At 37.7% G+C, this 12,178-nt stretch overlaps 1 protein-coding gene across 11 annotated transcripts in view; it reads right to left on the reverse strand.

Annotated features, from left to right (window-relative positions):
- TANK (TRAF family member associated NFKB activator) overlaps positions 1-12,178 on the reverse strand; it is a 99,256-nt gene that overhangs the window by 34,822 nt on the left and 52,256 nt on the right. Inside the window, exon 1 of one of the 11 annotated variants that reach the window (XM_064287066.1) lies at positions 189-3,561. The exons of the other annotated variants lie outside the window; for them this stretch is intronic. Coding sequence (XP_064143136.1) covers positions 189-215 — 27 coding nt within the window. The 5' untranslated portion in view covers positions 216-3,561. Of the gene's footprint in view, positions 1-188; positions 3,562-12,178 lie in introns of those variants that run through there. 11 annotated transcript variants of the gene reach the window in all.

Below are 12,178 nucleotides of genomic sequence, written 5' to 3' on the forward strand. Positions count from 1 at the left end.
CTAAACAACACAAAGTTCTTCATAAAATCAACTAGTAGTTACCCATTCTTTCACTACATTTTGATAGTATATTTTGATGATATTATTCAGAGATTAAGTAACCAGCAGAAAAAACAGCAAGTTAGAGGCCCACAATAAATAAGTTATTCAAGCCTCAGCCCATTCTCCATCCACTATGGTTTTCCTACCTTAACGCAGAAACCAAATGACCACATAGTTTCTTTTGAAATCAACTCAGAAAGCTTCTGTCAGTTAATTTTCATCTTCTAGTCCCTGGCTTAAAAACATACTTTAGCATGTCTGCACATAACATAGAATAGATGAATAATGCTGAAATGTATTAATTAACTGGGCAAAAATGGCTACTTCAAGTTAAAGTTTTTCACTATTTTTAAAATCCATTTAATAAAGTATTATAAAAAGTTCATGTAAATTCTGTAATACTTTTAAAAACAGGTATTCTGGAAATACAACTGGGGAAAGAGAATAGCAATGGTTCATGTTCTCCTATTACACTTTCCACACACATTACAGCAATTACAATAGTCTAATTGAATTGTCTATAGGTCTGATTTCCCTTTAGACTACGAACTTCTCAAGGGCAGAGAATACTTTCTGGTATCTCCAGTGTACCAGAGTGCCTGCCATATATTGAGATGCTCAGTAAATATACCTGGAGAAACAAATGAACTAAGTTGTTAAATGATTATCAGAGAAATAGATATGCCTTCAGGAGTGAACTGAAGGAGAAATGGCTGTGCTTATATTCCTATGAGGGAAACAGGAAAAGTGAAGACAAGGTCTGTAGGCGAATGAGACGAAGGCAAGTTAAGTTTGAGAAAACAGATGCAACGGACAGACAACGTCTAAAGATATTTTGGAAGAAAAAAAGAAGCTTATACTGTCAGAAAAAAGGTAATAATCTGAGGAAAAAAATACATATTCAGAAAGAATATGAAGATTGTGAGCACAAAGCAATGAGAGGTAAAGTCCAGAACAGGTTATTATATGAAATTGGGAAATAACCAGTAAAATTCAGTTTATTTACTATGTTTGGAAACTAAATAAAACAAAAAGTTCTTTTTTTTTTCTTTTCATTAAATGTTTTGTTCACTGAACAGAGTTGAATAAATGTATAACCTGAAAAGTCCCATGAAAGGTCAGGTAATTGCTGCACTATCATGGTATTTTTTAAAAAACAATACAATTACAAAGCAAGTACTATCAAATACCCCACAAAACATAAAAATCACTAACAACCAAATTGAAAATGTACAACAGCAATGTCTTGTCAACACTTCTGTACAGAGCACAGACATGACAGCTAAAACAGACAGAAGAGAAGATGCTTTTGACAGCCAGTGTGTGTGAATGATTCTTTGAGTCAGATGGCAGCAACAAGTTACCAACTAGGAGATCTGCATGACAACTAACCATCCATCTGTATCAAACACCATCTGGCCAAGATGACTCTGGCTTCTGTGTATCTGACACTCCATTCAATTTTGAAGACTAGCAAAACAAGTGGTCTACCAGCATCTAACAAGGTAAACAGGTACTTAGGTACTTGTGCCATAATGTACTTTGTATTCAACAGCAAAACTTAAAACAACGGTGATCAAATACAATACATATCCCAAATTTATTAAAAATGGTTGCCTATATATTCTCTCAACTATCATAAATAAAAAAACTTATCTTAATAATTGCGTCTTTATCCAAGGCAAAATTTCAATCCTTCATCTTCGAAACTAAGGCAGCGTATTCCCTATAATTTTTGAACATACAATTGCTCAAATTTTCATGAGTTTCATAAATACTGAAATGTTGTTATTGTTTTCAGGTATTGTTGAGTCAATTACAACTCATAGTGCCCCCATGTAACAGACTAGAACTGCCCCATAGGGTTTTCTAGGCTGTCATCTTTATGGAAGCAAATTGCCAGGGCTTTTCTCCTGCAGAGCTGCTGGGTGGGTTCAAACAGCCAACCTTTTGGTTAGCAGCGAGCACTTAACTGTTATACCACCAAAGTGAACCAAAACCAAACCTGTTGCTGTCGAGTCGATTCCAACTCACAGTAACCCTACAGGACAGAGTAGAACTGCCCCATAGGGTTTCCAAGAAGCACCTGGTGGATTTGAACTGCCGACCTTTTAACCTCTTAACCACTACACCACAAAAAGGGCTCCTTAAATATGGAAACAGAGCTCCATAAGTTGAGTTTTTTCCTGTTGCTGACAGTGAAAATTCTCATTTTTCATATTTTCCAAGGCACACTGCCTCATTTCCTACTTGAGGAAAAAACAAACTTCTTCAAGTGTCCCTTAAGTCATCTATAATACTCTGAATAGGTCAAATGTTATCTATCTCTTCTCATTCTCCAAAACTAATCTCAGTATTCTAAAAAATACCATTGCTTTTCTTCAGGTGTAAAAAGAGTAAGAATTAGATAAATATTGAATGGATAAAATAACTAAATAGTCACAATTTAAAAACCTCTCAAACTGTTTCAAGATTAACAAAGAGAATGAAGCTTTATTGATGGATTTGCTTGGCTACCAGAAATACTCTCAATAGGGAGCTCTACAGTTCATGAAGAATATAATTAAACATTAATTATCCCATTACATAGCACTTTAGACACACATTAATTCATTGTTTTTGCCACTTTGGTAAGCTAAGCATCAACTTCAATTTTATGTTGGAAAAAAAAACTATGAGATCATATAGGATTAACAACTCAGAGATCCTGGTGTACACAGCTCATTTTTAACTATTCTCTGTCCACTAGGTTCTCTTCTTCCCTACCCCTGCTCCCTCATACTAAGACTTATCTAGGAGATCTGCAGTTTGACAGATCAGATTATTAATGTGATTACCTTCTATTAGGTGACAGTGCTGTTGCTGATTTCTCAACATGCCAAATGGTAAACTATGACAAACTATTCTTAATTTAAAATTTTGCATTTTAGTCCTGATTAATTTACTTAGCCTCTTTGGGTCTTGGCTTCTTTCTTTCTCAAATGAAAATAATATTACCTGAAGGATTATAAAGGAGATGGCATATATGAAATACCCGGCACACAATTTAAAAAAAAAAAGGTCAAGTCAATTCAGATTCATGGCGACCCCATGTGTATCAGAGTAGAGCTGTGCTCTGTAGGGTTTTCAGTGGCTGATTTTTCGGAAGTAGATTTTCAGGCCTTTCTTCTCACATGCCTTTGGGTGGATTCCAACCTTCAAGCTTCTGGTTAGCAGCCAAATGCGTTAGTTAACTGTTTGCACCACCCAGGGACTCCAGCACACAGTAAACCCTTTTTAAATTTTAGTTCTTTTCTTCTAATAATGAGCAAGGTATCTACATAGTATCTATTACCATAGCATGCAGTACGTATCCATCAACAAATGGTCTGATTACCACTGATCACAGGCAAATGGTTACCAGACTTACCACACAACTACCTGACAATCTAAGCCAGTTTTCTCAGTCTTTCTTCTAGTTCACTGCAACCTAAATTCTCTTTGAGAAATCAGTGGTGCCTTCATTGAAACAAAAACATTCTGTCAAGCAAAAAACAAAACAAAAAACCTAGTTGCTCAAACTTTATAAAGAGACAAAAAGGACCCAAAAAAAAAATGATTTAAGAACAATCAATGGCAGTTAGAAATTACAAAAGTAGCAAGTTTGTTGGAAAAAAAATGCAAAAATCAACAAAATCAACCACAACCAAAACACCCAGATATGTACACAATAAACAGTGACAGTTTTCTCCCTTACTTTTGTCTTTCAGTCTCCCAAGGGTAACTATTACTAGCATTGTGGTATGTACCCTTTCAGAACTCTTGTGTACATGTGTGTTATGTGTACGTTAAAAAAAAAAAAGAGAGAGAACTGTTCTGGAACCAAATTTTTCAACTGAAAAAACACATTATCATCGTATAGGATCATTACCAAGCTCATTTACTTTCTCTCATTTAATTCTTACACTAATCTTTTGAGATTATTTCCCACATTTTACAGATGAGAAAACTAAGGCACAAAGAAGTGCAAAGTAACTGTCCAAGGCATCCCAGTAAGTAGTAGAGCTGGGATTTGAATCCAGGTTTGCCTGACCACAAAGTCCAAGTTACCAACTACTATGCCGTATCATGTGCGTACACTTAGCTCTACCAAGGCCCTCTTTTTGCTATGGATTCTCTCCCTACACGATTTCATCCATGCCAGTGGCTGGTTGGATACCAGTGACTCTCAAATTTCTCCTCTAAGCTCTGGATCTCTATCCCCGAATGTTCATTTTAATTCTTTCTTTTAGTAATACAGTTTCAGCTGTATACATGGTCACCCAGCTAGGGACTACATTTACCAACCTTCCTCACCACTAGGTGTGCCCACATGACTACGGTCTGGTTCACAGGATGAGAATAGAAGTGACCTGTACGAATTCTAGATCACATTATTAAAAGAAAGGTATCTGTTATTCATTTCTTCTCTTTCCCTTCTCACTGGCAGGGAAATGGTAACAAGTGGAGCTGCCACTGTGATCCTGAGAGGGAAGTCATATCTTAAGGATGGTGCAGTTGTCCTACCAGCCCTGGTCCACTCACCTCTGGACGGTTACATGAGAGAGAAATAAACTTCTACCTTATCAAAGCACTGTATTTCTTGGTTTCTCTGTAATAGCAGCTTAGTCTATATAACTAGACGTAACTAGCATGTAACTAATTTATATTACTACTATGTAACTAAATTGGAAACCCTGGTGGCGTAGTGGTTAAGAGTTGCAGCTGCTAATCAAAAGGTCGGCAGTTCGAATCCTCTAGGCGCTCCTTGGAAACCCTATGGGGCAGTTCTACTCTGTCCTATAGGGTTGCTATGAGTCCTAATCGATTTGATGGCAATGGGTTTTCTTGGGTTTATGTAAAGAATTTAGGGGCTAAGCCAACTCTACCATCATCCTGTACAACAGTCCCTTCTCTTATTCTGTAAGCATATTAGAAGCTGTCCATGTCGGGTATTATTGTGATAAAAATATACCTTTACTTTGGAACAGCCACAAAGGTGTCTTAGTGTGCTTATGTATGGATGCTTACATGGGGCAAGGAAAAGAATAAATATTAGACTGCAAATCCTTTAAATGCATGCTCTGTGTTCTATTTATCTTTGGATCTAGTATATATAATGTGACTGGCATTTCAAATTATCTGTAGGATGAACGGATAAATATTAATAGCAAGCTTTACACTCTAGCTTCTTTGATAGGAGGAGATGTATAAATCATGAAGTAAGGATTCATTCAAAAAAAAGAGGGTACTATACTGGGCTATTCATGGCAATGGGAAAAAAGTCTGAAAACCTGGAATGGGCTATAATCTAGTTCCCATTGCTATCAAGTCAATTCCAACTGATAGAGACCCTATAGCAACCCTACAGGACAGAGTAGAACTGCCCCATAGGAATTCCTAGATCGTAATCTTTATGGGAACAGATTGCCAGGTCTTTCTCCTGTGGAGCAGCTGGTGAGTTTGAAATGCTGACCTTTCAGTTAACAGCCAAGTGCTTAACCACTATGCCACCAGGACTCCTTATAATCTAGTTAGGCTAGTACAATGAATATGAGCTTTGGAGTCACAATGACCTAGTTTCAGCATAGATTCTGCCACTTAAACTGGAAAAGTAACTTATCTCTGAGTCTCAGTTTCTTCATTTGAAAACAGGGATAACAACTACTTTGTAGGATTTACATGCAAGGTATGCAGCACTTTTAAAATATACTCACTTATTAAATGTAATTCTTTCTGCTTTATGAAGCAATATGAATTTGAGGATTGAAGGGAGGGAAGGTGATGTCATTGGTTAAGTGTACCTGGGATTATCTGGTCTATAATGATGGCTACACCTGAAGAACAAGTTGAAAATGGTTATTTTTTTATTAAAGTCTAGAGGTCCTAAGAGAAACATTTTAATGGCATGGTAGTAGGAATATGTAGGTATAACAATGGGAAATTGGCATAGAACTAAAGAAGAAAAACACTTCTTAGTTTTTCAGATAAAGTAAATAGATGCGGACATTCACAATACTACTGTGAGGGATCATCCTTTGAAACTTAAGTATGGCAAATTTAGGATAAATAAAGGCAATATTATTCCACACAGCAGCTTACAGAATTCATTACGCCCTTGAAATGGTACCGGTGAGAAATACTAGTGGGTGTATAAGCTCAGGTTTGGACGTTGAGCTGAATATGAGACATATGGGTCTGAGGGCAGGTCTGGACTGGGAGAAAACTTTTTGAGTCATTGTCATAGAGATATCTGAAGCTGTAAGAGAAGATGGTTATACAAGAATAGAAAAGTAAAACAGAGAAGGCGGCCTTAAAGAACTCCAATATTTAGTGGCCTGGTAGCAGAAAATGAACCTGCAAAGGAGCTTGAAAAAATGGAGCCCAAAAAGGAAGGAAAAAAAAAAAAAAATCAAACGGTGCCTTATATGTTACAGACAGATAGTGTTTTAAGGGGGAGGTGGTACAAGGGATATCGTCAACTATTAAATGAAATGAGATAGATCTACTGGTACTAATCTGAAAGGCTATCTATAATTTTTGGCAAAAAGTTACAGACAGAAGACTCTTGGGAAGGCCAATACCTCAGAAGTTTGGTATAAGGATTAAATTAGATAACTGAAAACCTTTTGCAGATTAGCATGATTCCATTTTTGAAAAAATATGATTTACATATCAAATTGCTAACTACGGTTACCCTGGGAAGTGAGGGAGAGACTTATCACTTTGTATTCTATGTTGTTGTTACATGCCCTTGAGTCGGTTTCAACTCACAGTGACACTATGTACAACAGAAAGAAACACTGCCCCGTCCCACGCCATCCTCACAATCATTGTTATGCTTGAGTCCACTGTTGCAGCCACTGTGTTAGTCTATATCGTTGAGGGTCTTTCTCTTTTTCGCTGACCCTCTAATTTACCAAGCATGCTGTCCTCCTCCAGATACTGATCCCTCCTAATAACATGTCCAAAGTATGTGACATGCAGTCTTGCCATCCTTGCCTCTAAGGAGCATTCTGGCTGTATCTCTTCCAAGACAGATTGTCTGTTCTTTTGGCAGTCTCTGGTATATCCAATATTCTTCACCAACACCATAATTCAAAAGCATCAATTCTTCCTCAGTCTTCCTTATTCATTGTCCAGTTTTTGCATGCATATGAGGCAAATGAAAACACCATGGCTTGAGTCCAGTACACCTTAGTGTTCAAGGTGACATCTTTGCTTTTTAATATTTTAAAGAGGTCTTTTGCAGCAGAATTACCCAATGCAATTTGTCATGTGATTTCTTGACTGATGTAGAATGAAATCCTTGACAACTTCGATATTTTCTCCATTTATCATAATGTTGCTTATTGGTCCAGTTGTGAGTTGTATTCTATACATCTTGTATTATTTGCATTTTCTTCAATAAGCGTGTACTGCATTTGTAATTTAAGTCAATAATATTTTAAAAAATCACTTATCTGCCTGATTTGTCTGTCTCCCTTATTAACTTGGAACACTCAGATGTCTTTCCTTGACAAAATGTTCTTAAGTGAATGTAATACACTGACCTCTTAAAGAGGAGCTTCTGAATCTCAAACTACAGTGAACTAGAAGAAACACTGAGAGAAGAACTAACCTGGAATATGGAAAGCTAAGCAGGAAAAGCCTGATGAGTTCACACATCTGATAGATGACAGACGAATAGCAATAGAACTTGGCTAGCAAAAGACCCTTGGCTAGAACAATTCTTAGAGCATGACATTAGGAAGGGCAGCTAGGCTCACTCACAGCTAGGCCTTTTCTGTCATCAGAATGTCAGGAAACTTTTCTAACGTGCTTCTCTTGGTTCTCTTTTACTCCTTTTCTTATCACTCAAAATATTATCTTTAAGCGGATGACTCCAAAATCTGTATTCCCAATAGCTACCTTTCTCCCAAGATCCAGAACAACAATACATTTCAATTGCCTGCTGACTGTCTTTCCCTGGCTGACCTGCTAACACTTAAACTCAATATATCCAAATCAAATAATCATTTCTTCTACCAAAACCAGTTTTCTCTATTTCTGTGGATGTATCATCAATCTTCCAGTCATCCACGTTGAAAATACTGGAAGTGGAAGAGACAGTATTTAAAAGCTCAGGTCTGACTTCAGAAACTTTGCTCTTATTTTCATACTAGAAATTTGAAGACTTACATATGTATCATCTTATTACTACAGGTTCCAAATGAGGAAGACCCAGCTAGCTTTGCCTCAAAGTTCAACAGTACTTTATTTCATTTCCTGAAGCAGACAGATGGGGACAAATTAGGATTTATACTTGATACATCTGATTTTATAATTCTAAAAACACTGAATTGTCTATAAAATAAAACAAGAAAAACCAAAAGGAAATATGTACACACACACGTATGTATATATATACACACACATCTCACAAAATTGTCTTGCAAAAAAGTTAAATTTAAAAAAGATAATAATGAGATCAAAGTATGAAACCTAACGTCAAAACTCCTGTTTCATTATACTATGGAGGATGGCCAAAAGATCTGAATTTCAGCAAACCTGACATCTTAAATTTAAAATGGAGATAATCAAGCTTGTCTCCTGAGGACAGATGCCCCTGCAAGCCCATCACATGAAGTAGTCGAATATCCCATCAAACCACAGAGGTTGGGTGATGGCATGGGGTGTGGGAGAATAAAATGATAGGCATTACCGGTACCTTGGTTCATCATGGTCACGTCTGGGCCGTGATTCCTTCAAACTCTGCAAAAACCCTTCCACAGGCATTCAATTATACCACTGTCTCTCCTCAAAACTGTTACCTTCTGACAAACTAGCCATTCACTCACATTCAAGAATTATGGCTCTTCCTTTTACGTACACTAAATGCCCCTAGACCTACCACTATTCCAGACGGGCTCTAGTCATAGGGTTTTTTGACCTCCTTCACCTTCATTCCAGCTGCCTACTTTCTAACTCATTATGAAGATGTTGTTAAGGTGATGTCGAGTTGGTTCTGACTAATAGCAACCCATGTACAACAGAACGAAACACTGCCTGTTCCTGTGCCATCCATACAATCATTGCTATGTTTGAGCCCATTGTTGTAGCCACTGTGTCAATCTGTATTCCTCTTTTTTGCTGACCCTCTACTTTATCAAGCATGATGTCCTTCTCCAGAGACTGGTCTCTTCTGATAACATATCCAAAGTACATGATATGAAATCTCATCATCCTTGCTTCTAAGGAGCAATCTGGCTGTGTTTCTACCAAGACAGATTTGTTCATTCTTCTGACAGTCCATTATGAAGATAGAAGACCCTAAACATCAATATTTACCCATTGACAATAACCCATTCTTTTAGTTCTTACATTCCTCTACTCTTTCTGTATCTGCTCTTGAAAGAGACCTCATAGAGACTTGCACTTTACAAAGACCTCGGCCTCTTTTGTACTTCTCCTAGATTAACTTCTTTCTGACTTTGGCTCACACTTCAAAGTGCCTAATTTCAAAGACTTTTGGAAGCACTTTCTGACCACCTTGCCATTCTTCTCCTCTAAACTCTGCCATCTCCTAATTCTGAATTCGGCCACCTATCTGTTCCAATTCTATACCAAGGAAGTTTGCTGGAAAAATGACCTATAACTATATGGATTGGTACCACTAAAAATTCATGGTAAAGGCTGGATATAACACTTTTCTTCTTCCATTTCTTAAATGAAGTTATTCTAATTTTCTCGTATCACTCCCATAGTAACCTAAAGTCATTTCACTCAGGAGATGATTTTATCTTATATGTCAACCCTCTCCATAAAAAATGAATTAAACAATAACTCCTTTAACTTCTTGCTACTGCCCATACCATATTAAGCTTATCTTAATTTGCATCTATTTTTTTTTCTCATTCCCTCTAGTCCTCAGAAGAATAGGTGTTTCTCTTAAAAGTCAATTCCTTAACCTATGTTCTGAATCACCAGTGGCCAGTTTCTTGGCCTTCTTCCTTTCCTCTTATTCTACATTCCTTCTGCTTTGAAATATTTGAGCGCCTGACCATATACTGGGAATACAAGGGTGAACAAGACAAGGCCCTTGCCCTCATACAGATTTACTTTCTTATTTATGAGACAAATTAAACAAAAAAAAATTCAAAATGATACATGCTTTGAGGAAAAAAAAATGGGGTTGGAGGACATACAGTAGTCTGCCCTTATCTGCAAGGTATACATTCCAAAGATCCCCAGTGGATGCCTGAAAGCACAGCTAGTACTGAACCCTATATATACTATGTTTTTTCCTATACATACATACCTATGATAAAGTTTAATTTATAAATTATGCACAGGAAAGATTAACAATAACTAGTAATAAAACAGATCAAAATAATGATATACTGTAATAGAAGTAATGTGAATATGATCTCTTTGGCATATACGGATTGCCAGCATCATTACTTTTGTGATTTAGGGCCAGTATTAAGTAAAATATGGGTTACTTATGAACACAAGCACTGCAATACTGTGACAGTCAATCTGATAACTGAGATGGTTACTAAGTGACTAAGAGGTGATGTGATGGTTAAGGTTGTGTGTCAACTTGGCTGGGCCATGATTCTCAGTAATTTGGCAGTTATATAATGATGCAGTCATCCTCCATGATGTGATCTGATATGATCATCCAATCAGTTTTAAGGGGAATTTCCTCAGTGGTGTGGCCTGCGTTGAAAATATATGCAGATGTTCTGGCAACGCTCGACTGATTGTTCTGGATCCTGCATACAGCTTGTCATCATCCGACCCTCAGTTCTTGGACCTGAACCAGTGGCCTGCCATCTGATCTGCCAATCTCGGCTTTATCAGCCCCTGCAGCTACATGAGTCAGGAGAAGCCTCTAGCCTGATGCCTGATCCCACAGACTTGGGACTTTTCAGCCTCTACAACTGTGTGAGCCACTTCCTTGAGATAGATCTCTTTCTATATGTGCTTCACTGGTTTTGCTTCTCTAGAGAACCCAGCCTGAGACATTTGTTACCGAGAGTGGCTCTGAAGAAACAAAATCTTAAGGATGAGTTTTCTAAGTTGGTCCTCAAGTCTGACTAGTCTTAAAGGCGATGAGCACTCAGTCTCCAGTAGTAAAAAGGGCACTGTTAATCCACGGCATGAAGTGGCAATATTAATACACAAAATATCACTAATAGCTCAAGTACTGGTGAGAAGCAAGGCTTTGGGTGATAGCATGTTTGACACTTTTCACAACTTTGTCAGAATGAGAAGTATAGGGAAGCTGGTTGGTTGGTCCTATTTTTGCTAGACAAAGTAGTGAAACAGAGACGCACTGAGGGCTTTGGACTCACAGCTCAAGTGCTGCATATAAGACCTCAAAGATACCACTTGTGCCCTGAAAGAAAGCCTTATTTCTTGTAGTAACAGAGGTGATATGGCTGAAAATCCAATGTAGAGGCTTATTGTAAGAGTGGCTGAATTACAACACCAATTGAATTCCCAACCTCGAATGGTGTCTGAAGTTAAAGTGAGGGCACTGAATGGTGTCTTAGTTATCTAATTCTGCTGTAACAGAAAGAACACAAGTGGATGGCTCTATCAAAGATAAATTTATTTTCTCACAGCCTAGGAGGCTAGGAGTCCAAATTCATGGCACCAGTTCCAGTGGAAGCCTTTCTCTCTCTGTTGGCTCTGGGGGCAGGTCCTTGTCATCAATTATCCTCTGGTCGAGAAGCTTCTCAGCACAAGGACCCAGGGTCCAAAGGGTGCACTATGCTCCCAGTGCTTCTTTCTTGGTGGTATTAGGTCCCCCTGTCTATCTGCTCGCTTCTGTCCTTTATATCTCAAAAAAGATTGGCTTAAGACACAACCTAATCTTGTAGATTGAGTCCTGCCTCATTAATATATAAAAAAAAAGTGCTGCTAACTCCATCTCATTAATATCTTAGGGACAGGATTTACAACGCATAGGAAAATCACATCAGATAACAAAATGGTGCACAATCACACAATACTGGGAATTGTGGTCTAGCCAAGTTGATAGATATTTTGTGAGGACACAATTCAATCCATACTGAATAGGAAGAAATGGGACCCTGAAACTTGGGATAGGGACATATGGGTACAC

This window comes from Loxodonta africana, chromosome 6, assembly GCF_030014295.1.
Source record: "Loxodonta africana isolate mLoxAfr1 chromosome 6, mLoxAfr1.hap2, whole genome shotgun sequence".
Lineage (NCBI taxonomy): Eukaryota > Metazoa > Chordata > Mammalia > Proboscidea > Elephantidae > Loxodonta > Loxodonta africana.